The 23,099-nt window shown below is 42.3% G+C and overlaps 5 protein-coding genes, 1 long non-coding RNA gene and 1 pseudogene across 7 annotated transcripts in view; 1 reads left to right on the forward strand and 6 right to left on the reverse strand.

Moving 5' to 3' along the window:
- Positions 1 to 415: 415 nt before the first annotated feature.
- The window catches only part of LOC109510799 (claudin-4-like), a 27,231-nt gene continuing 4,547 nt past the window's right edge, over positions 416 to 23,099 (reverse strand). Inside the window, exon 2 of the mRNA XM_019861392.1 lies at positions 416 to 1,149. Coding sequence (XP_019716951.1) covers positions 507 to 1,142 — 636 coding nt within the window. The 5' untranslated portion in view covers positions 1,143 to 1,149 and the 3' untranslated portion in view covers positions 416 to 506. The remainder of the gene's footprint in view (positions 1,150 to 23,099) is intronic.
- Positions 2,735 to 4,303, reverse strand: LOC109510796 (claudin-4-like). The gene has a single exon (XM_019861388.1). The coding sequence runs from the start codon at positions 4,249 to 4,251 to the stop codon at positions 3,496 to 3,498; it is 756 nt and encodes a 251-aa protein (XP_019716947.1). The 5' UTR covers positions 4,252 to 4,303; the 3' UTR covers positions 2,735 to 3,495.
- Positions 6,370 to 8,046, forward strand: LOC109510802 (uncharacterized). The gene is made up of 2 exons (XR_002167190.1): positions 6,370 to 6,505; positions 7,975 to 8,046. It is a non-coding gene; the product is annotated as an uncharacterized LOC109510802 (long non-coding RNA).
- Positions 8,534 to 9,923, reverse strand: LOC109510800 (claudin-4-like). The gene has a single exon (XM_019861393.1). The coding sequence runs from the start codon at positions 9,809 to 9,811 to the stop codon at positions 9,179 to 9,181; it is 633 nt and encodes a 210-aa protein (XP_019716952.1). The 5' UTR covers positions 9,812 to 9,923; the 3' UTR covers positions 8,534 to 9,178.
- Positions 11,270 to 12,801, reverse strand: cldnf (claudin f). The gene has a single exon (XM_019861389.1). It carries the CDS (start codon positions 12,721 to 12,723, stop codon positions 11,980 to 11,982), a length of 744 nt encoding a protein of 247 aa, XP_019716948.1. The 5' UTR covers positions 12,724 to 12,801; the 3' UTR covers positions 11,270 to 11,979.
- LOC109510798 (claudin-4-like) lies at positions 15,876 to 17,778 on the reverse strand. Of its 2 annotated transcripts, XR_002167189.1 has the most exons (3): positions 17,543 to 17,778; positions 16,259 to 16,782; positions 15,876 to 15,952 (listed from the first exon to the last, which is right to left on the reverse strand). XR_002167189.1 is itself a non-coding variant. In XM_019861391.1 (2 exons), exons 1-2 carry the CDS (start codon positions 17,735 to 17,737, stop codon positions 16,339 to 16,341), a joined length of 639 nt encoding a protein of 212 aa, XP_019716950.1. In that variant the 5' UTR covers positions 17,738 to 17,777; the 3' UTR covers positions 16,152 to 16,338. The 2 variants fall into 2 exon arrangements, 1 of the variants encoding a protein (XP_019716950.1); XM_019861391.1 differs by lacking the exon at positions 15,876 to 15,952 and having other exon boundaries at positions 16,152 to 16,782; positions 17,543 to 17,777.
- On the reverse strand, positions 19,937 to 20,589 carry LOC109510691 (claudin-4-like; annotated as a pseudogene).

Genomic DNA, 23,099 nt, shown 5'->3' on the forward strand with positions numbered 1-23,099 from the left:
TAATGGTTGCACAATGCGATTGAATAAATTCCTTCTTAACAATCTATTCTATTCATTTCATAGCAGCTTTTGATGATCAATTTTTTTGGGGTCCAGTCAGATTTCAGCATCTGTATCTTGCCATGTCAATTTCATCTGCCCATGGCCTTCTGAATTAGTCGTGCTGGCTGACGTAACTTCAACTCTATTACCAATGAGAATGTTGACATAATCAATCAGATTTCATCGGGCAAGCTAGGCCCTCAATGACATCATCATTTTTCTTGCCTCTGATTGGTTCGTCAGAGGAAAATTTGTTTCAGCCAAGTTCAACCAGCATACATTTGACTATTAGCATCTCTGACAAGTAGAATGCATTTTTGTTTCAATTAGTTGTTAGTTGCGTGATGTCATGTTGCATTTTTTTTTTGGTTTGTTTTTTTTTATAATTGTAACGTGGTAGTGGTTGTAATAAGCGGTGAAATCTCAAGGCACAGGTACCAAATGCAAGGCCCGCCACTACGATCCTAAACGTAGTTCTTGATGGCGTAGCTGCTGTTCGTGGGCCTTCTGGCCATCGTGTACCCCCCAGAATGTATTACAGCCCTGAGTGACGGCCTACTCGCACACAAGATGCCCCCACCGCACAGTAGCAACCCTGATGCAACAAAGCCGATATAAATCGCTGCCCCGAGCTCCCGCTTGAGTACATCAGGGACGCGTGGGTTATAGAAGTCTCTGATCACATCGTTGGCCGTCCACGACACGGCCACCGCGGCGGCGAGGCCCGCCAGGCCGAAGACAAGGCCCGAACCCAGCACCACCCGCGTCTTGAAGCGTGGGTGGCTCAGGCACTTGGTGCAACGGGCACCCAGGAGAAAGACCAGGAAGCCAAGGCACCCCAGGAACAGGCTGATGCAAACCAGGCCGCGAGCCGCCTGCAGCTCAGGAGACAGATCCAGCAGGGCATCATAGAGCTTGCATTGCATCTGGCCCGTGTACTCGCTGACGCACGTCATCCACAGACCCTCCCAGAAGACCTGCATGACCACCAGTCGTGTCCCGATGAAAGCCGTCACCTTCCACATAGGCAGGGCGCAGATCAGCATGGTACCAGCCAGGCCCAGCATAGCCAGGATAATGCCGAGCTCTTGCAGGGCCATGTTGCACCTAAAACCAGAGGTGGGAGTAAGTCACAGTCACAGTTGTGAAGTCATAAGTAGAGTCTCAAGTGTTAACTTTTAAGTTTCAAGCAAGTCTTGAGTCACCGTGGAAAATTTAAGCACATTATGTCCAGTCCCCCAAAAGGTTCAAGCAGTTTGAATCAAGTTGTACGATACTGATCATTCACACAACACACATTCAGCACAATAGCCACTTTGCACTCTGTAACTGTACTTGCAGCAACACTTTCATTGAAATGCAAGACTTGTCAAGCCATGAAGTTTGAGTGAGTCAAGTATATTATTTTAGTTTTCAACTTTTTCGGTATCAGGTCCTATCCATCTGTCACGGTTCTGTTTGTGACCAAAAGGTGGCACTGTAGGGCTCCGCCTGCACACCTGTTGGTCGTTGTGTCATTAGTTTGTTTGTTTAAAAGGACTCCCGGCACGACCACTTGGTGTCAGGTCATTGTTTGTTGCTGTCATTGTTTTCTGTTGGTGATTCTGTTCCTATTCGTCTTTTGCTTCTGCCATGGGTTTGTGTTTGTTACTTTGGATTCTTGCTGTCTTCAGGTTTTTGTTTTGGATTTAGTTTTCTCAGTGTTTCGTTAATACCGTTTGTCAAGTTCACCCTGCTCCTCCCTCCTGCCTGCTTTATAGGGTCCTCCACCACCACCGCAACATGACACCATCCATCCATTTTCTAATCTGTTTATCATCATGACGGTCGATGGCCTGGAGCCTATCCTAGCTGTCTCTCGGGACACCCTGAACTGGTTGCCAGCCAATCGCAGGGCACACAGACACGAACAAGCATCAACGCTCACACTCACATCTAGAGTCTTCCATTAGCCCACCATGCATGTTTTTGGAACGTGGGAAGAAACCGGAGTACCCGGAGAAAACCCACGCAGGCACGGGGAGAACATGCAAACTCCACACAGGAAGGCGTAGCCAGAATCGAACCCTGTACCTCTGCACTGTGAGGCCGACGTGCTAAGCAGTCGATCACCGTGCCGCCCCCGAGCAAGTCCCAAGTTCTAAAAATGTACAATTTAGGTCTGACGCAGTCATGTGACCCCAGTATACCCACCCCTGCCTAATCTCACAAAACAAGCATCGTCAAACATGTCTGTAATTCGAGCTAAGTGGATTAGTTTGTCACTTCAATTCATCAAATAAACTATTTGAGTCTTGAGGATCACATGATGCAGTAAACTCACTTCATTCCAACCTATATTTGAAATGTTACAAACACACTAGATGGGTTCTCAAATATTTGGGATGCAGGGACCCATTGAAGAGGAGAAAATGTGTGTATTTCATATCAGAATAAATCAAATGCTAACATGCTAGCAGTTTGTATGCTATTGTGCAGAAAGATAGCAACCATATTTTCTGTCCATGAACAAATTACTTGTTGTAAATGATACATTATTCGTAGCAAACAATTTTGCGGACCCCAAAGGAATGGCTTGCAGTACCCCGGTTTGAGAATCACTGCTGTAGTTTGTTGCCAAAGCAATGGGGGCGGGGGTTGAAGGAGGCCGACAAACCGGTTCTCCTGGAACTGAAGTCAACAAACAACAGGCGTGAGAACCAAAAGATTACATTTACTGTGATGAGAAACATCGACAAACATTAATATGTTTAAGAAATACTGAATAGAAATACAAATCAGCCTTGGTGCTTTGTGTCTTCAAAGCATGCCAGACAACGTACATCTTCATCCAAAGTCTTTTTCCTTCATGGCAGGAGTAAAACAAAGAAACGTCATAAGTGTCCATTCGGTGTCTGACACCCGGAACAGTTAGTCACAGAAGTAAAATGAGAACATGTCATCGCTTGGAAGCCAATGTCACTTGACACAGTGGGTTACAGAGGTCCTTTGTACAAAGAGAAAATGTCACATTTGCTCATACAATGTTCGACACTCAGAGGTACAGTTGTAAAATCTCTGAAGTGTCCATCCGACGTTCTCACAGTAAATAAAATCACAGAAGGAAAAGAGTTACAACTGCCATCGAGCGTCCAATACCCGAAATGGTAGGTCACAGTGTAAAATGAGAAACTGTAACTATCAAGCCAACATCTGACTCCCAGAACATTAAATCACAGAAATAAAAGAAGACAATCTGGTAAACTGTCCATCCAACAGGCACGCAAAACTAACTACACAGTTCTAAGACTTTGACAGAGTTCTTTATTTTTGAGCAAATTAAAATCAAAACTGTCCACCTACTTTTGCACCCACCTGTACACATACAGTAACGGAATATATTTTTAAAAAAATGTCATACAGCGACTGTCTTTTTCCTTCATGTTCCCTATTGAAGCTTTTTCATGACTCGTCTCAAATGTATGTTTTTGTCGGCGTGCCTGAGCCCATTGAGTCGGGTTTGCTGTACGCTCCCATGGACCTGTCCATCAGGTAGCGCATCGACGGTGCCTCGTCCCTCTTGGGGGGGCAGCTGGCGCACAGGAGCGCCCCTCCCAGCAGCAGAAGCCCTCCCGCACCCCAGCCGATGTAGAGAGAAGCCCCCAGCTCTCTTTTCTGAGCGTCCACCAAAGTCGGGTTGTAGAAGTTCCTTATGATGATACTGGCAGTCCAGGACACGGGGATGATGCAGAGGAATCCGCTGATGATGAGAAGAACCCCGCTGGCCACCGAAGCCCTCGCTTTGGCCCTTTTGTCCGGGATGAAACTGGTACACTTTCCACTGGCGAAGGCCACCAGAACACCGGCGAGCCCTACGATGATGGAGACCACCACCAGGGCCCGGGCGGCCTGGAGGTCCTGGCTCAGGGCCAGCATGGAGTCGTAGACCTTGCACTGCATTTGGCCCGTGCTCTGGACCACGCAGCTCATCCACAGACCCTCCCACATAATCTGCGACGTGACGATGTTGCTGCCGATGAAGGCTGAGACGCGCCACATGGGCGAGCCGCACGCGATCAGCACGCCGATCCAGCCCAGGAGGGCCAGGGCGCAGCCGGCCATCTGCATGCCCATGGAGGGCATGACGGCGGTCAAGGTGGCGCTTCGGAGAACTCGGTGAGAAGGTAATATCGGGAGGCGATCGGCTGCCCGAATGCGCCGCACACACATAATGGGAGGCGTGAAAGCCGAGGACGCATCACAGGCCCGTACAAAAGAAGACCTGCCGTTCAAGATTCTTTGTCGTTTGTCAAGGGTGATGTTATTATTCCTCTGCACGGAGGGTTGAGTTACTGCAGTCTGCTCGATACTCTCAACAAAGAGACACAAAGTCATCATTTGAGTACATTGTAATCGGAAAGTTTCACAACAGTGTGTTTTTCCATTTCATATTATCATTATTAATAATAATAATAATAATATTGCATTTTATAAAGATTTTCTTAAATCCTTTCATGAGACCCCACTGAAAAAAATGATACTATGCTGCAATGTAAAATAGTCAGTGTACAGCTTGGATAACAGTGTAAATTTACTATCCAGTCAAAAACTCTAATCTGCTGGCAACAAAAGTGAGTAAACCTCAAGGGGAAACGATCCACTGTGGCCAAAGCGTCAATATATAATCTAGGGCTCTTGCGCCTATGGGCTTTAGGCCTAACATGTGCTGAGATAAATAGAGCTGCTCATAGGCAGTGATTGTCATGGGTGCCACTAGAGGGAGCCCATATTGCACTTCGAGAATCACGGATCGAGGAACTTTAAACAAATGCGACAAATGTATTTTGGTCAGCATTGGACCCAGTTTTGATTTACAACCAAGTCCACTAATTGGATTTCATTAGTTTCGCCGATAATTTTTTTCTTTGATGAAGCCAACATATTTGATGAAGTATTTTTTGGTGAACAAACCTAACAGATGTACAACAGTTGCCTTTTTGCCTGGATTACAGTATTTATTTTTTTTCTGGCAATTTACCGAATGTTTTTGTTTTCATAAGCTTTAAAAATAATTCGAGTCTTCAGTGAACCTAATGAACAGTACTTGTTTTGGAAAATTTTAACCATGATCTTCTCGATCGTTCAACAAACCTGATTTTTTCAATTTCGTAAAATTTAGCACCTTCGATAAGCCCGAAATACTTGTTTTGGTAAACACAATTTTGAGTCTTAACCTAACATGCGTGTTTGTACAAACATGAAGGACAATTTAGAGGCTCCAACCCGAACGCACGGTTTTTCATAAATATCATGTAAGTTGAGGGGTTCGTAGGTTTTGAATGGATGGCTCTACGTTCGGAATGGGCAAAAAGGAGAAATGGACTTCGTTTGAACGTAGCTTTTGTTTTTTCAACGTCTGCACCTCCGCAACTCCCGTACGAACACACCTTCTTCCCCAGATTTATTATTGAACACATTGACTCTGACTTTATGCTATACTGGAAAAATGTACTATTTGGGTTCTACAAAAGTAAGGAAAAAAAACACTAAACAAACCTTCATTATAAATTTAAGAATTATTCCCGCCAAGTTCCATATCCACAAATCCAGATGGAGTAATTTAAAACCTCTTTTCTTAATTTTTGAAACAGAAATAAAGCAGTACCGAAGTTCTATTATGGATTCTAAAAACAAGAAAGCTGTTAAAACTCTGGCTATATGCTCCTTATTTGAAATTTTTGTTTAAAATCCCCTGGCTTCTTTTTTGTTTAAATGTTTGTAATATGTCTATGTATTAATAACATGTTCATTTTGTTTTCTGTTTATTGAGAATTGTACTATGACTTGTTCGAATAAAGATTCATTTAAAAAAAAGAACACACCTTCTTCCGGTAACGAAAACATTTCCTGTTTTCTTCGCCAATCAGATGCAAGCAACATTAGAATGTTTCAGCAATTATGAAACAGAATATAATTTAGGTAACTGTAACATAAAAGAATATAATGCTCAAATGTAAAAATGATAATAATTAACAATTTAACAAAAGCTTACACATCACACAGATTTTGAGTCTTCAGTGAACCTTAGCAGACTTATTTTGCAAAAATTGAACATCAAATTAGAGCCCTAACCCTATATCCTCCTCCAAACTCAAGTGTTTCCTCAAAGCAAATTGTTGACAGTAAGGTAGCAATTTCATCGCCTTCCTTCCAGTACGTTATGCGTGAGAAAAAGTGTCTCTGAGGGAGCCAGTTTCCTTTTGTGTACTTGTGCAACTGTTTATGCGTTGTTGTCGATGTACATTTGTCATATTTACATTTTAAAAAAATGACCTTACGCAATGGTGACCGAAAGGTTTGTTCACTCCTTAGTGGAGAAATGTATGCCGGAAGTGATACTTTTGTTTCCTGCCGAGTGTTAACGTAATTACTACCGCGTGACTTGGTAGGAATGAACGTGAATGCCACAGTGAAGAATGCAACGGTGAGTACCGGGTGTGTTCACAAAAGAAAACTGCACGTCATGATGCAGCGACTGTGAAGTGAAACGGCTGAAAGACTGATTCACACTGAAACTTTTGTTGACGGATATTGTCAACTGACAGGGAAGAACTCATTTGACTGAAACCAAAGTCTCCATCAAGACTGAACTGAGCAATTTGTGCGTGTTTGAATGGTAACAGAACATTTAACGTTGCTTAATGTAAGGCAACAAGGCTGCACATTTTTTTTCAAAAACTCGGGGTGGAGTAACAATAATCAAGCAAATACCTCTAGCAAAACTGAAAAAAAAATGGCCTGAGGATATTTGAACACAAACAGCGCAGCAGCACATCTAGACAGATAATAAAGCAATACTTATGGACATATATTCTTTGTCACCTCCAAAGATTGACTAATACTTGTCGAGCTTAATGAGAAGCTTTGACTGTCTTTATGTATAGCCGCATGTCTGTCTTTCATGGAATGCCATTGGTTAAAAAAAGCAAAATATCGTTGGAAACTGTGGAATGATCATGGTGAAAGATATGGAATGATGTAGAATTTTATGCAAGTTATTGAAAGATATGAATTAATAATCAAGGATAGTGGTGAAAAATGTGCAATATATAAGTTAGGGAAACGTGCAATGAAATGGAATAATAATGAAAGACATGGAATTATGTGGAATATGCGGAATGAGGTCGGTGAAAAATGTGCGACATGGTGAAAAATGTATCATTTTTGGGAGGTGGGAATTTTCTGTAGTTGAAAACCCAAGGAAAGCTGAATGAAGTGAACATTTTGAATTGAAAGGACCGATTTGAATCTGCCTTGCTGAATGTTTCTTTGGGAATGAATGGGGATTTGGAGAATGTAGAATCATGGGAAAACTGAATTTTTACAATGGGAAAAATAATTGCCCGCAAGATGTGAATTGTTGCAATATATTCAAAGTGGAATGGTGAGAATCAAGTTTAATGTGGAAGTAGAAGCATATGGAAAAAAGTGAGTAAAAATATCATAACATCTAATTAAAGGTTATTTGAGTTGTGTATTAAGTAGCACGAAACAGCTCAGTTTAAAACAGGGTTGGTGACCCCCTGGATCCACTGTGTTTGATGCGAGTTTCACGAGAATGTCGACACGGTACAACCAGGTGAACCGGTTGAGCATCTGCGGGAAGAACAACTCGATTCCCTTGCTTCAGGACTTAGACCTTGGTGACCTACTTCGATATAAACCGACAAAGTCTGGCAATCAAAGAAAGTGTTGTCAAGTTTATAGACATATATTTGGTCACATGATGACTTCAAGAAATTCTGTCATTCACAACCATGCACATTTATGTTATTAGTATTACTGCACTATTATTATGATGATTATTTTGCTTAATGACACGCTTTATTCATACATTTGTGCGTACTGGATGTTTTGTTTGTTTTGTTTTGTTTTATTTTTCTTCTATGGCAGGGGTCCCCAATTTTTTTCCTGTAAAGGCCAAATAACTTTTCCCTTCTCTGACGGGGGCCGGGGTTAGTTTGTAACAAAAAGGTGTGATGATCGCAGAGGTGTCTAAAGGTAAATATTCATTGTTTTCCAAAAAGCCGAACGGAACTGAAAATTAACCCTTTCAGGGATGTTGACTCCCCCCACCCCACAAATGCATCGACTGAATACATTTTTTATCTCATCTAAACCTTTCGCCATTATTTTGTTTTATTTGACAGTGGTGTGTCCCGAATTTTTTATTTTTTATTTTTTTTGAGGGAGGGGTTCAGATAGGGCACACACTTTAGAAGGGTGGAAAACGATGTTACGTTCTATGCATTTACAAGTCTCGATCAAGTGGCCATACTGAAAAAAAAAATGAGGAGGTGGGCCATATCCGGCCCGCGGGCCATAGTTTGGAGACCTCTGTTCAATGGTAACTCGAGTGATTCCAAAATGTATTTCAACATACTTGGCCATAATAAATGATTTGAATTCTGATTCTGATGTGGTGGAAAAAGCACATTGACAAAATGGTGTTAGTGTAAGCAAATGATTTATTAAATATCAGTAAAATTGGTAAAAAAAAAAGATAATGAAAGAAGAACATTTTTTTACACAAAACACATTTACAAGATAATATGTGGCTGTACAAATAGCTTCCCATTGTTGTTGCTTTTATGGTTCAAGATGAATATAAATTTGAGCTCAGTCCTCAGGCAGTTTTCATGCCTCGTTATCTAACCTTAGTTCACAAACTTAATTCATTCTGAAACTGAAAGAAAATACAATTCATCCGTTCCAGTACCATGTTACATTTGTCTTCTTTTTGTTGGTGGGTTTAGTTAAGAAGAATTACAAAAATAAATGTCAACACATTTCATTGTAAAGATTTTGCCAAACCAAACTGCTTCGTGAGATTAGAAATACAAACACCGTTGTCATGTTTGGCATTAGACATTAGACTTTAAGACTGAGGGCCTATTTTAGAGAAAAACAGCAAAAAAAAAAAGAAAAAAAAAGAAATAGCACAACTGATTGTTCCGTATGGATGCTGTGACGGAAGCACAGTTCGTAAACCGGAGCAAGATTTGCCGGAAAATCAACTTTTCCATAAAAGCGGTTGTCCGTGAACTGAGGTTCGATTGTACTTGAAAGTCTTGTTTTTCCTGGCCAGGGTCAGTCCTCAGACGTAGGCCCGACTGGTGGCTGTGGATCTTGCGCCCGAGTACTTGACCGGGTACTCGGGTCCGTCCTTGGGTGGGCACGAGCTGCACAGGAGAGCCCCACCCAGGATGAGCAGGGCCGCCGTACCCCAACCGATGTAGAGGGCTGCGCCCAGCTCCCTCCTCTGCGCGTTGGTCAAGATTGGGTTGTAGAAATCCCGGATGATGGTGTTGGCCGACCAGCACACGGGGATGAGTACCAGGACCCCGGCGCAGATGAATACCACGCCTGCCGCGACCGCCACCTTGGCTTTGGCCACCTTGTCCTCCACGAAGTTGGTACACTTTCCCCCAGCGATCCCCAGGATGATCCCGAAGCCCGCAATGATGATAGCGATGACCACCAGGGCCCGGGCGGCCTGGAGGTCCTGGGGAAGGGCCAGCAGGGAGTCATAGATCTTGCACTGCATCTGGCCCGTGCTCTGCATGACGCAGTTCATCCACAAACCCTCCCAAATCACTTGCGCCGTCACGATGTTGGCACCGATGAAGGCGGTCACCTTCCACATTGGCAGGGCGCACACGATGATGGTCCCCAAAAATCCGATGATGGCCAGGATGAAGCCCAGCATCTGGCGGCCCAGCGACACCATGATGACGTTTTTGTTTTTCGCAGAGGCAGGAGGGAAGAATTGAACGAGTCGGTTCAGTTGAAGAATAACCAGCTCCAAGTGTTTGACTTGGTTTTAAGGATGACGAACCCTACGTGGGGTGGAGTCAAGGAGCCACAGTTTTAACTGAAACCGGCCATAAACCTGCCTGACCGGATTCCTCACAGAGGACCGAGGAGAGTTTCGACAAGATTAACATCATCAGTTCCTCCGTGACTTTATGTAAATGAGGCAACATTCTTGATTCAAACAGCGCTCCGACACCCAATTGGTGGGTTGCTACTCACTTCCGGTTTTCAAAATGACAAACTTTTGAGGTGTGGTACTATCAGGGGGGAGTTTGATGGTCTTGTTGTTGTGGAAGTGGACACTATTGAACGGAGTGCTTTCACTTTTAATTTGATTTTTTTTTTTTTTTTTAAATTCCTGATACGGGAGTACAACAATACTTTGTGAGCCTATTAGCATAGTTGCCTTGGTCATGTGTTCATAAAACAAGAAAAAAAAATTTCACAAGCACATTGGTATTTGCTTTTTTAATTGACCCTCTAACAGTCAGTCAAAAATGACTTAGAAATTATACTATGAGGCTAACAAATGGTAAGCGTTATACCAACTTATTTATCATTTCCTTCTTTATTAATTTAATTTGATGTCATATTTCAGAGATGTGAATATTTTCTTGAATGGCCTCGACGATTAATGGACCTCACCCCAATTGATTTCTTCTTGAGGGGCGTGACTTGTTAAAGATGAAGTCTAATCAAGAAAATGACGCAGGGTTGATGACATGTAAATTCATCAGAGAAGCATTCAAAGAAATTGCTAAAAGTAACGTGGGTGTAGTATCATGCGCTTGAGTGTAGAAACTCAACTTCCGGAATGTATGATACGCAATGATATGTTATTCTATTTGTGACCTCATACAGGTCTTGTTTCAACAGCTAGCTATATATATATATATATATATATATATATGTGGGAAAATATTTTGGGTGCAGATTACTTTCTTTTCTTAAACCGGTATTGTGGAAAATTTTCACATTTCATTCCAAATGGAATTTCTAAAATATTTTTGGGTGAAGGGGATGGGGGGAGTCAGAGCGTGTACTTAGTAACTGATGCCACATAAGAGGTCTGGTGTTCATTCAAATATTTTATTACACATTCAGAGTTGTAATATTTACAAAAAATCAACAAATCACTAGTACAAAAAAAAATGGAGAAAATAACATGCAACACAATGGTCAACTCCGGTGCAAACGAGCATTTAGATGATGCCACATAATGAAAACATACATTAGTGTCATTCAAGACGAAATCCAATTGTCCTTAGTTGTGAATGGACTCACAATTTCGGTTGAAAAATTCCAGGAAATTTCAAAGTTCAAAATGTTTAATTTGAAAGAAATGAAAAAAAAAAGGGTTCCCCTGCTTTTCGTGGGAAATAAGGACAGTGGCCGGCCTGTGAAGACCAAAAAAATGTGTATGATTGACGGCCATTGTAAATGTATTAAAAAAAACCTTACCTCCCCCTACAAATTTGTGGGGGGAAAAACAGGTATGAACCGTCAATAAGCATTCTCCATTAAAATCGAGGACTGGATCATGACCCCTGAAAAAATACAAAAAAAAATTTGTAAAAAATATTTTAAAAAATCAGTCAAAAGTCGAATCTACGGTAAATTTTAGCATAATCTCAACGAAAACAATCTGATTTCATGTAATTTCAGTGGTACCTGGATTTATGTGCCCTAACGTTTTTTTGAGTTACAAGTCTGTTATTATTATTATTTTTTTTCAATGAGAAAAAAAACTGCAAATAAGTGAGGGATTGTTTCAAAAAAGCAAATAAGTGGGAAATGAGGAAAAAGATACAACGAATGAGTGAGGGCTTCCGTGAATAACGACAATTGGTTCCTGCCAACAATCTGCGAATAGGTGAATCCACAAATATGCTGGGATCCACTGTATTACCAACATTTCCCAATCGATCAACAAATATCCATTCCTTTAAACTCATTTGCACAATAATGCCACATTCCAGTCATTTTCCAGTAGAACACACGCCATCTTGAGTGTGTACCTCGACACTGTGTTGATAGCGTCAGCAGGACGAAACCGATCCGGTCTGCAGTCTGTTTTGGGGTTTAAATGTACTCCCGCGGCGAGTATCCTGTGGGGGCTGCGTACGGCTTGGCGGGGTAATATGAGCCGCTCGGCGTGTAGGGCTGACTGGAGGGTGGCGCGTAAACAGGGGCGTACGCGGACCCGTTGCCGTACGCTGACCCGTACGGGGCCTGGTAACGCGGGTATCCATACGTGGGCCTCTGCGGTGGACACGAGGTGGTGAGGATGATCCCGCCCACGAGGAGGATGACGGTGGACCCCCAGCCGATGTAGATGGATGCCCCGATCTCCCTCCGCTGTTCGTTGATGGTCAAGGGGTTCTGGAAGTCGGTGATGGTGATGGTAGCCGACCACGTGACCGGGATGAGGACAAGCACGGCGGCCAAGATGATCAGGCAGCCGCCAATGATCACCACCTTGGCCATGGAGGCCTCCTTCGTCAGGCAACTGGTGCATTTGGCGCCGATGAAGGTGATCATGAAACCGATGAAGCCGAAGACAAGGGAGATGATGACCAGTGCCCGGGCCGCCTGCAGGTCAGGGGTCAGCCTCATCACCGACTCGTTGAGCTTGCACTGCATCTGGCCAGTGCTCTGCATCACGCAGTTCATCCACAACCCGTCCCACACGATCTGGCCCGTCACGATGTTGGCACCGATGAAGGAGGTGACCCTCCACATGGGGATGCCGGTGGTCACTGCTACTCCCACCAGCCCGATGAAGCTGATGATCTGACCCGCCGTCTCCTTGCCGATCTTCCCCATGGCCAAGAGGCTGCGTACTGGACCGATCGACGCTCAGAAGCTAGCAGCTGCCTCTCTCTCTCTCTCTCTCTCTCTCAACGACCGGGTGGGTGGGGTGGTTCCTCACTTGCGGTTGTCAGGTGAGTTCTTCTCGCTAAACTGGATTCTCCTCTCACAATTGCAGGTGTGGCGTTGAGAGAAAAACACTCTTTCCTTGACCCTGGATTGGAACTCCAATTTCAATTGCTAACCTTGTCTTCAATTGGTTTAAAAATTTTCAAAGAAATGTTTTCCTTTTGTGGACAAAAAATATATATATTTTGAGACATTTTTGTATGACGACTGATGATTTACATTTTTTTTTTTTTTATTGTAGCGACAATTTAGATGCACACAGATGACTGATTTGTGGGTTTTTTATTGCTCTCTATCATTTGAGTATACAAATGAAACCCACTTTGCCCCCCCAGACATCTATTTTTCTCCAATCGTGGCCACAATATACAATATAGACATAACACGTAAGGCTAATTTGTGGCTTTACTCTAATTTACAACAATGTAAATGTCCGTGTAAGCAAATGGAGCGCACCTTTGCTTGTATTTCTAGAGAGGGCGTGCTCCATTTGCTTACCTGACTGCCCAGGATGATATAGACACAATTTATTTAGTAATTTGTGAAGACATGTCTATATTGTGGCCATTTTATTTCCCCCATGTCATGTCTGGGTTTGCAATCCCCGTTCCTTCCCTTTTCGTAAATTATATCACTTCCTGTGAGACATTTTCGGATCGCGTGCTAACAGTCGGCAACCAAAAGTGTCGCATACATTCTTAGCCAGGATGATAATCATCGGCAGCAGTCAACGGGAAGTTTGTCAACTCATCAAACACACCACACTGCCACTGAGCATCAGATGACACACAGTTCGGTCATGATTACACAAACAGTGTTTCATCACTTTCGTTTTCAAATGTCAATCCAGTATTCCAATCTGTTGTGTGCATGACAGTGAAACGAATGGAATAGTACGATGAATTGCAGTGGCTATAATTTTGAAAAACTATCTCCATTTCAGAGTGGCAATACAGTAGTTACCTGGCAAAAGTTGTGGAGTTGTGAGAAGTAGATTTCATTTTCATGAGACTTAAGTCAGATATTTTCATAGGGGGAAAAGTAACATATTTTTGCTAATTCAAAAGAAGAGAAGAGAAGATATTATATATTATATTGTCTATTTGTTTCTTTGTTATCTGGTGACCAGTCCTAGTGCCCCAAAGTCAGCTGGGATAGGAAATGAGGACAGGCGCAATGAAAATGCCTGGATGGATGCTGGATGTTTCCAGTGCTTCCAGTGACCACATGCAACAAGTGTAAGAATTCATGACGGCTTTATTTATGGAAAATCATAGCGACTACACACAATACAGGAAATATGAAGTATGTGATGGTTATGCAAAAGGACTATTTTTTGAATAGATGAATAGCATTTCAATTGTGAAAACTTCATTTGATATACAGCCAACCCTTGTTTATTACATTCCAGATGACCCAATATATGCACGTGAGCTGCAGGTTTTGCGGTCCACTTGGGGTCCCCATCCTCATATTGTGCACTATAGTATTTGTGATACTGAATGTGTGTGTGCCTTGAAGAGGTGGCCCTGGCCTTTTGTTTGATGTGATACTCACCGAACGAACGCAAATATTGGCCAACAACTGTTATATATATATTTTTTTTTTCCCCCCGAACGTCATTTATAGAATAGATTCCGTTTAATTTTGGTGGCTAAGTCCGAAAATGTCAATATTTTTGACAATTAATTGATTTTGACAATTCACGTTTTACAAAATCTACCTTGATCGTTACTCAAAGGAGCCAGCCAAACCTCATTTGTTACATTCCAGATGACCGAATATATGCATGTGAGCTGCAGGTTTTGCTGTCCACTTGGGGTCCCCATCCTCATATTGTGCACTGTAGTATCTGTGATACTGAATGTGTGTGTGCCTTGAAGAGGTGGCCCTGGCCTTTTGTTTGATGTGATACTCACCGAACGAACGCAAATATTCGCCAACAACTGTTATATATATATTTTTTCCCCCCGAACGTCATTTATGGAATAGATTCCGTTTAATTTTGGTGGCTAAGTCCGAAAATGTCAATATTTTTGACAATTAATTGATTTTGACAATTCACGTTTTACAAAATCTACCTTGATCGTTACTCAAAGGAGTGTTTCTACTTCCACGTCACCTGTTTTTGTATTTGTTTCCTGCTAATGCTGCCTCATTTTCAGAATAATTCTCGCTTGATTTTCACATGAAACATGATTCGCATATAGAAGGCTCTCGGCAATAACGATTGCCGTCTTTCACAATATTGCATTAAAAAAAATGACAGAATACTGCTTCAAAGAGCTTGAAAAAACAGCGTTATAGCATAAAAAGAATACCAATGTCATAACTTGTAAAATACTGTATATACGTATTCAAATCACAATCACAATATCAAAAGAAAAATTTTTTTTAGATTGTCCTTCAAAATCGCTCAGCTGTAAAAATTAATCAGCATAAAATCCTGTGGTATAGCAAGTATCCCGTTGGGTAAATATGAATTCAAAAAATTTCAATCGCGCTCACGGAATGAATTGGGCTAATTTTCCCTTATACAGAGCTTTAGTGTTGTCTTGTGGCATATAAAGGAAAGGCGTTTGTACAAAAGTGGGAAAGAGGCAAGTTTTTCAACAAAAAACGGAGGATAGGTTCAAAATAAAATCTTAGAGTTATAGCAGAAAAAGAATACCAATGTCATAACTTGTAAAATATATACGTATTCAAATCGAAATCACAATACTAAAAGAAAAAAATGTTTTTAGATTGTCCTTCAAAATCGCTCAGCTGTAAAAATTTAATCAGCATAAAATCCTGTGGTATAGTAAGTATCCCGTTGGGTAAATATGAATTAAAAAATTTCAATCACGCTCACGGAATGAATTGGGCTAATCTACCCTTATACAGAGCTTTAGTGCTGTCTTGTGACATATAAAGGAAAGGTGTTTGTACAAAAGTGGGAAAGAGGCAAGTTTTTCAACAAAAAAACGAGGATAGGTTCAAAATAACTTCTGTGAATATGTAACAAATTGCAAATGTGAATCCATTTTTGGTGGGGTACGGAGGATAGGTTCAAAATAAAATCTGTGAATATGTAACAAATTGCAAATATGAATCCATTTTTGGTGGGGTACACCTTGTAGAATCGTCCTTCAAAATCGCTCAGCTGTAAAAATTTAATCAGCATAAAATCCTGTGGTATAGTAAGTATCCCGTTGGGTAAATATGAATTAAAAAATTTCAATCACGCTCACGGAATGAATTGGGCTAATCTACCCTTATACAGAGCTTTAGTGCTGTCTTGTGACATATAAAGGAAAGGTGTTTGTACAAAAGTGGGAAAGAGGCAAGTTTTTCAACAAAAAAACGAGGATAGGTTCAAAATAACTTCTGTGAATATGTAACAAATTGCAAATGTGAATCCATTTTTGGTGGGGTACACCTTGTAGAATCCATCAATTCACTGCTAATGCCACTTGAGTTTTTGTTGTTGTTGAACTTCCAAATCCCTTCAACAATGTTTCACACATATTCCCTCGAAGTGGAAGGCGACTTCACAGGTGTGAATTTGGGGACATAGCGGGCGTTCTGGTGGCCTTTGGGGGGGCAGTTCCAGCACAGGAGCCCCCCACCAATCAGCAGCAGCACGGCGGCCGCCCAGCCCACGTACAAGGCTGCCCCCAGCTCGTAACGCTGGGCCTCAAAGACCAAAGGGTTGTAGAAGTTGGTGACGATGGCGTGGGCCGACCACGACACGGGAATGAGGCACAGAAGCCCGGATACGAGGAACAGGACGCCAGCCAGGATGGACACCCTGGCCTTGGAGGCCTCCTCCTCCATGCAGTTGGTGCACTTGCCGCCCACGATGGACAGCATCACGCCGAAAATCCCGGTGATGATGGAGATGATGATCATTGCCCGGGCGGCCTGCAGGTCTTGTGCCAGCGCCAGCATGGAGTCGTAGACCTTTTGTTAGAGTTGAAATGACTTAAATGATATCCAGCGAGGTCGAACAAGCTTTTTCTTATACAAAATACGTGCCCTGACTTGATGACGTTGGCCTTCAAATAAAATGTTCCTTGTATGAAAATGTTATTTTTCCCTTACGGCCCTGCCCACGCCCCCAAACTATTTTTGTGTTGGTGTTTTTCTGTAATTAGGAAAAATTGCAAAGTATTGAAATGTACACATATATATATATATTTTTTGCAAAAAAACAAAAAAAAAAAAACAAAGTTCCATTTCTTTTGAAGTGAGTCCAGCTGAGTTCATTGCCCCCATACAGTGCTTGTCTCTCAAGTTTACGTGCGCATGTCAAAGCAACAACTTGTGGCCCACTATCCGTGGTCTTTCTCACTCACTACCCTTGTCCTACTTCAGGAAGATGGTGTTGTCGTCGTCTGATTTTATCAGAGAGCAACTATCCCTCCAACCACAACCAAAACTCAACCTGCTTAGCCATTAGTCCATGGTGAGCAAGTGCCATTTTGTTAGCCAAATAGTTGCCTAGTTATACTTCAATGTTTGTGGAAAATAAGGAATATAATGACGGAGAACAGCCCAGTTCCCTTGATTCAAGCTCTGCCGATTATCATGACCTCTGGGAATTAAAAAATATACAGACAATAAAATAAATAAATAAAATAGGCAATTACGCTATTAGGCTAGCAATATGTGCAACTTTATGTTCCGTCACTATCTATCTATGATTGTAGAGATTTTCAACCTTGCATTGCATCTGTCCCGTGCTCTGCACCACGCAGTTCATCCACAGGCCCTGCCAGACAGTCTGCGCCGTAATGATGTTGGCTCCCACGAAGGCCGTCACCTTCCACACGGGCAACGCGCAGACCACAATGACCATCAACCAGCCCACCGCCGCCATGGAGACGCCGATCATCTGAACGCCCTGAGACACCATCTTGCTGGCTAACGTCCAGTCAAAGAAACGAGCGGGGGCGACGTGAACTTTTGTTTTTATAGTTTGTTTGGGGAGAAGTGGTCACGGTTACAGCGAGGCGTGTGACAACGCAATCCTGGCCTCCTATTGGCTGTGGTGAGTTTACACAAAAACACAGGTTGAGTCACCTTCAATGGTGCTGACCTGCCACAAATACTCCAAGGTCAGAAGGTTGCCATTCTTGGTTGCCAACTAAGAGTTAAATATGCCTTGAAATTTGGTGGCTAGGTTTGTAAATATTTTTCCAAGGACACTTATAACCAAATGTCAGATTTATGCAAAGATTCGTCATAATTGTGCAGTAGATCCTACATAATCAGAGCTTTCAATTCACCAAAATTTAAGGTCGACAGAGTAAATGGTTTCATGTTTCTTTTATCAAAGCACTCTGACCCATTTATTGGTGTGTGCTAGGGCCCGATCAAGAATGAATTTTCTTTTTTTTAGGCTGATGACGATTCCAATATTTGGCAGAGTACATTTTCGATAACCGATTAGATTGAAAAAGTATATAATGAATGAAATAACTTATTTTTTTGTCATCCCTAATTGCTTACAACACTTAGATATGGATTAAAGGCCGGACGTTTTACTTTTTTACAATACAATGTCCTTTTGTTTCACTTTACAAAATACAAAAACAAAAGAATTGGCAAAAAAATAAATTTAAAAATCGAGCGCTGGGTAATGTTTGATTGTAATTATCTTTGTCTGATTCTGGAATGTCTTAATGTGTGTAAAACAACACCAACAACAACAACAAACAAACGATTTTAAAAGTGCTAATTTTGACAGTATCTGTCTTTGAAACAGAGAGAAATACCTGCAAAATTCGGCCATTTTTTGCTATTTTCAGAGTTTTTTTTAGGTGTCATTATCTTTGTCTTGTGTTCAAATATTTTAATATGTAAAAAAGCCACATATTCTTATCTGGGCTACGAATTTGGGCACTGTCAAAAAAAAAAATTATTGCTCCGCCTGTTTTTTCTCCTCAGGTCAGTACAGTACAGCAGTATTGCTTTGGCGCCATCAAGTGGCATCTTGGTGTCAAGCAAGCATGTCGAATTAAATTGAGACCTAAACATGTATTCATTTACAAAAATGTTGTGCTTTGCTACCACCTTGTGGCATTTTAAGGCAATTATAAAGGTTTTGAGAGTCGTGTGGACAACGGATTTTCATCATGACTCAGACCTTCTGCCCTGTGTTTACTGTAGTGGAGGTACACGGTAATATAATTACTGAAAAATGCCACAAGATAGCAGCAAAGGATTACTTTTGTGTAAATGAAGATTACGCTAGATCTAAGTGTATTTACGTAATTTTCGGGAGTGTCTTAGGAAACGTTTAGTGAATATTTAATACGTTTTGTATTACTGTAAAGTAACTTTTAGGGATTAGCATAGTGTAGGGGTGAGCAACCAGTCAGAGACGAAGAGCCAATTTTTTTTACTGCGTTACGGCAAAGAGCCACACACACGCACACACAGACACACCCACACACCCACACACACACACACACACACACACACACACACACGCACACACACACGCACACACACACACGCACACACACACACCCACACACCCACACACACACACACACACACACACACACACACACACACACACACACACACACACACACACACACGCACATACATACACGCACACACATCCACACAATCATGCACTCGCTCACACACGTATTGGGCACCCCTGCCTTAAAAACAGAGGTAAAAGCTGACTAGCTTAGCACTTAGCACTTAGTGCCGTTGTCTGCGCATGAGCGGTGATTCAGTCATCTGATTGGTTGCCCTCTATGTCAATCAAGTAACGGGACTGGTGATAGGCTGACGTAGTACGTTCTATGTATTAAGCACTGTTGTTTTAATGGCAGCACCATCGTCGAGGCGTTTTCGACAATTGTCGTGTGAAAGCCCAGGAGCCGCATTGAACCAGCCAAAGAGCATGCAGCTCGCGAGCTGTGGGTTGGCCACCCCTGGCATAGTAGATTAAAGCGTATTTTTCCTAAATTAAAAAGTACTTACGTAACTTTTAACATTGAGGCAACATTTAGGGAATACAGTATTTTGTAAATTGAGAGTATTCAGTTAAATTTTAGGTATAGCAATAGTGTATAGGACCTCTATAATTTTTTTATGAAGATGAACATTTGGGCCGACTATGCAACTGTATTTTGATTTTGGTCTTTCTGGTGGTATTTGTAGATCCAAATTTGAGGTGGCACTTGGAGTCAATAAAAATTTTGTTGGCTGTCCAGCACACGGGGTTGAGGCACAGCGCCCCCGCCAGGATGAAGACCACGCCGGATGCCAGACAGATTTTGACTTTGGTGCCCTGGTCCTGCACACATTTGGTGCACTTGCTGCCCGCCATGCACAGCAGAAACCCCAGCACGCCGAGCAGGATGGAGATGACGATCAGGGCCCGGGCGAGGGCACAAATGGACAAACAGGCGTTCAAACTCTCATGGGTAGTTTTCAGGGAACTGAACATTCATGTTTACGAAATGTTGGTGGAAGCTAGAGTGCTTGCAGAAAACACAGCAAACAGTAGACCTTGCACTGTGGCGGGCTCTGGATGAGACAGGACATTCAGAGGCCCTCCCATATGTTCTGCCACGCCACAACGTTGATGCCTTCAAAGTCTCTCACTTTCCACTGGGGCAGGGCACATACAATGATGGTCCCGATCCAGCCCTGGCCGCAAAGTGCGGCACCAAGCATCTGGAAGACCGCTGACACCATGTCCAAAATCCAAATGAAGTTCTCTTGAGTGTTGCTGCTTGAAGGAAATGCTCAGGTGAATCTGTAGCGCCTCTTTTATACACTTAACACACCTGCTTGCCGTACCCCCCGGGGCATGTTTCAACACGTAGAGTGACTGTTGCAAGAATAATGGCCGCCTAGTGACTCACTTGAAGAAGCTAAAAAAAGACTTAAGCGCTCCTTCTAGTGCAGGGGTCTAAAAGTTGCTTTCATCATGGAGCAGGTTGTAGGAACATTTGGTTATCAGGGTGAAACCAAATAGATGTAAAATGGTGAGGTGTGAAATGTGATCTAAAAATTGGCTTTAACTTCACGTTTGGGTCCACAGTCGGAACAGTAAAGGAGCAAACCTGGTTCCAGTACATTTCTGGATATGAGCGGGAACTAAACAGAATTAATCCACCTCAATTCAATTTTCAAAAGTATCAATAGTGTACAAAAACACAACATAGCAGCATAAACAGTGCAACATACACCATCTGGACAGTTTAAAATCAATATATATCTCATAACATAACAAAACAAATCAATGAGTTGCGTCCTACCCACCAGAGATGCTGATTATAAAATGTATGAATGCGTGCTTTGTTAGTCATAGTTTTGCTCTGACCAGCCAAACAGTGCACATCAAAATGCTGATGTCATTAAGGGCCAGCGCGCTGACCCTGTGAGGATGAATTTGAAATCAAATTGGTTCACGAAACACTCCCATCGCTAATATAGCTGAAGCCAGCACAAGTGATCGTGAAGACTCGAGGAAGAGTAGATTGACATGCAAACACGTAAAGGCTGAAATTTGATTTCATTTTCTCTACAGTAGGCTGGCAGGTGAACCGAAGCAGATACCATCTGACTCTGGACTGGTGACCAGACAATTGCGGGGCACATATGGACAAACAGGCGTTCAAACGTTCATGGATAGTTTTCAGGGAACCGAACATGCATGTTTACGAAATGTTGGCGGAAGCTAGAGTGCTTGCAGAAAACACAGCAAACAGGAAGTCTGGCGTGCTTCCCAGTGCAAACGACAACAAGAAGTTCAGTCACAGTGTCATTAAGATAAGATAAGAAAACCTTTATTAGTCTCGCAATGGAGAAATTCCCAATTCACAGCAGCAAAGTTATGAAAGGAAGAAGTAGAACAACAAAATATAGGAGCTGCTGGAAAGGCAGCCACGAAAGAGGAGAGGATCAAAGTGTCCTTGGCTTTCACCAGTGGATCAGAGACGTCATGCTGAAAATGTGCACACGTCTGCTACAAGCTAAGTTTTGAAAGCTAAAAGTCACCATCCATCCATCTATTATCTGATCCGTTCATTCTGGAGCCTATCCCAGCTGTGTTTGATACCCTGTAACCCAGGGGTCGGCAACCCAAAATGTTGAAAGAGCCATATAGGACAAAAAAAAACCCCAAAAAACAAATATGTCTGGAGCCACAACAAAATAAAAACCTTCTATAAAACTTACAATGAAGGAAACACATACTGTATGTATGTAGGAGACTGGACTGTCTCAGAATTGTTTATGTTATTCATTCCTTTGTTGTGTGTTCACAAACGCCTCCATAGAATTTATTTTGTGATTTCTATCGCTTGATTTTCTGTTTTGGTGCATTATTTTCGCTTTTCTTAGTGTCATTGAAGTGATAATTAATTTCCGTTTTTCGGAGGCTGTCTTTGAACGCCTCTTGCGTAGAACGAGAGAAGAGAAGGCACGGAGTCGGACGCGGACGTGTCTCTGTTTGTCGAGACTGTTAAAAGCATAAATAAAGTGTACGTTTTAAAAAAACAACACCACAGCTCTCCTTTTTTCAGAGCTGCAACATGTATCTATATCCATATGAGCTATATTAGCCTACTATCAAAATGACTAAGTTTGCTACAATTACACGATGAGCCTTCATGATTAAATGTTTTTTTTTTTCGTGCAGTGCATTCTGTAGAGCAGGGGTGCCCAACCTTTTTTGAGCGAAGATCTACTTTTCGTTCAACTAACTTCGACCCGCGCATACACAACACATTTACAGACGATGCCTACCTACCTTCATCGAGATCTGATGCGGAGGCATGAACACACTTTTGCACCATTTTTGACTATCGTAGCTCACGTGTACCGTTTTAAAAATGCTTTTCACGGCCCTCCAGATTCTCTTTGCCAGTACCCTAGGTGAATTGTACATGAAACGCGTTTTTAAAAATTTTATGATTATTATTATTATTTTTTGAAAAGGCCTCCTGCCTTGCATCCCGCCCTGCTAATAGAAACGTGTGTCGCAGGCTATGATGCAAATCTTCATTGACAGAAACGTTGAAATGTAATATTTATTCTACACATTTTTATGTCTCGGCAGCACACGCGTACCAGCACTGATTTTTTTTGATTGGGAGGAATGTCGGCGCCATTTGACTGTCGTTGCTGGACATCCACGGGGCGCTTGTGTCTTGCGCCTGAAGTAGGCAGCATTTTCACCGCCCCGCTTTGTTCAGCGAAAAGGTCAGTGCTGATGGACAGTCTGCGGCTGGATGGATGCA

This window comes from Hippocampus comes, unplaced genomic scaffold (genome assembly GCF_001891065.2).
Source record: "Hippocampus comes isolate QL1 unplaced genomic scaffold, H_comes_QL1_v1.1 scaffold122, whole genome shotgun sequence".
Lineage (NCBI taxonomy): Eukaryota > Metazoa > Chordata > Actinopteri > Syngnathiformes > Syngnathidae > Hippocampus > Hippocampus comes.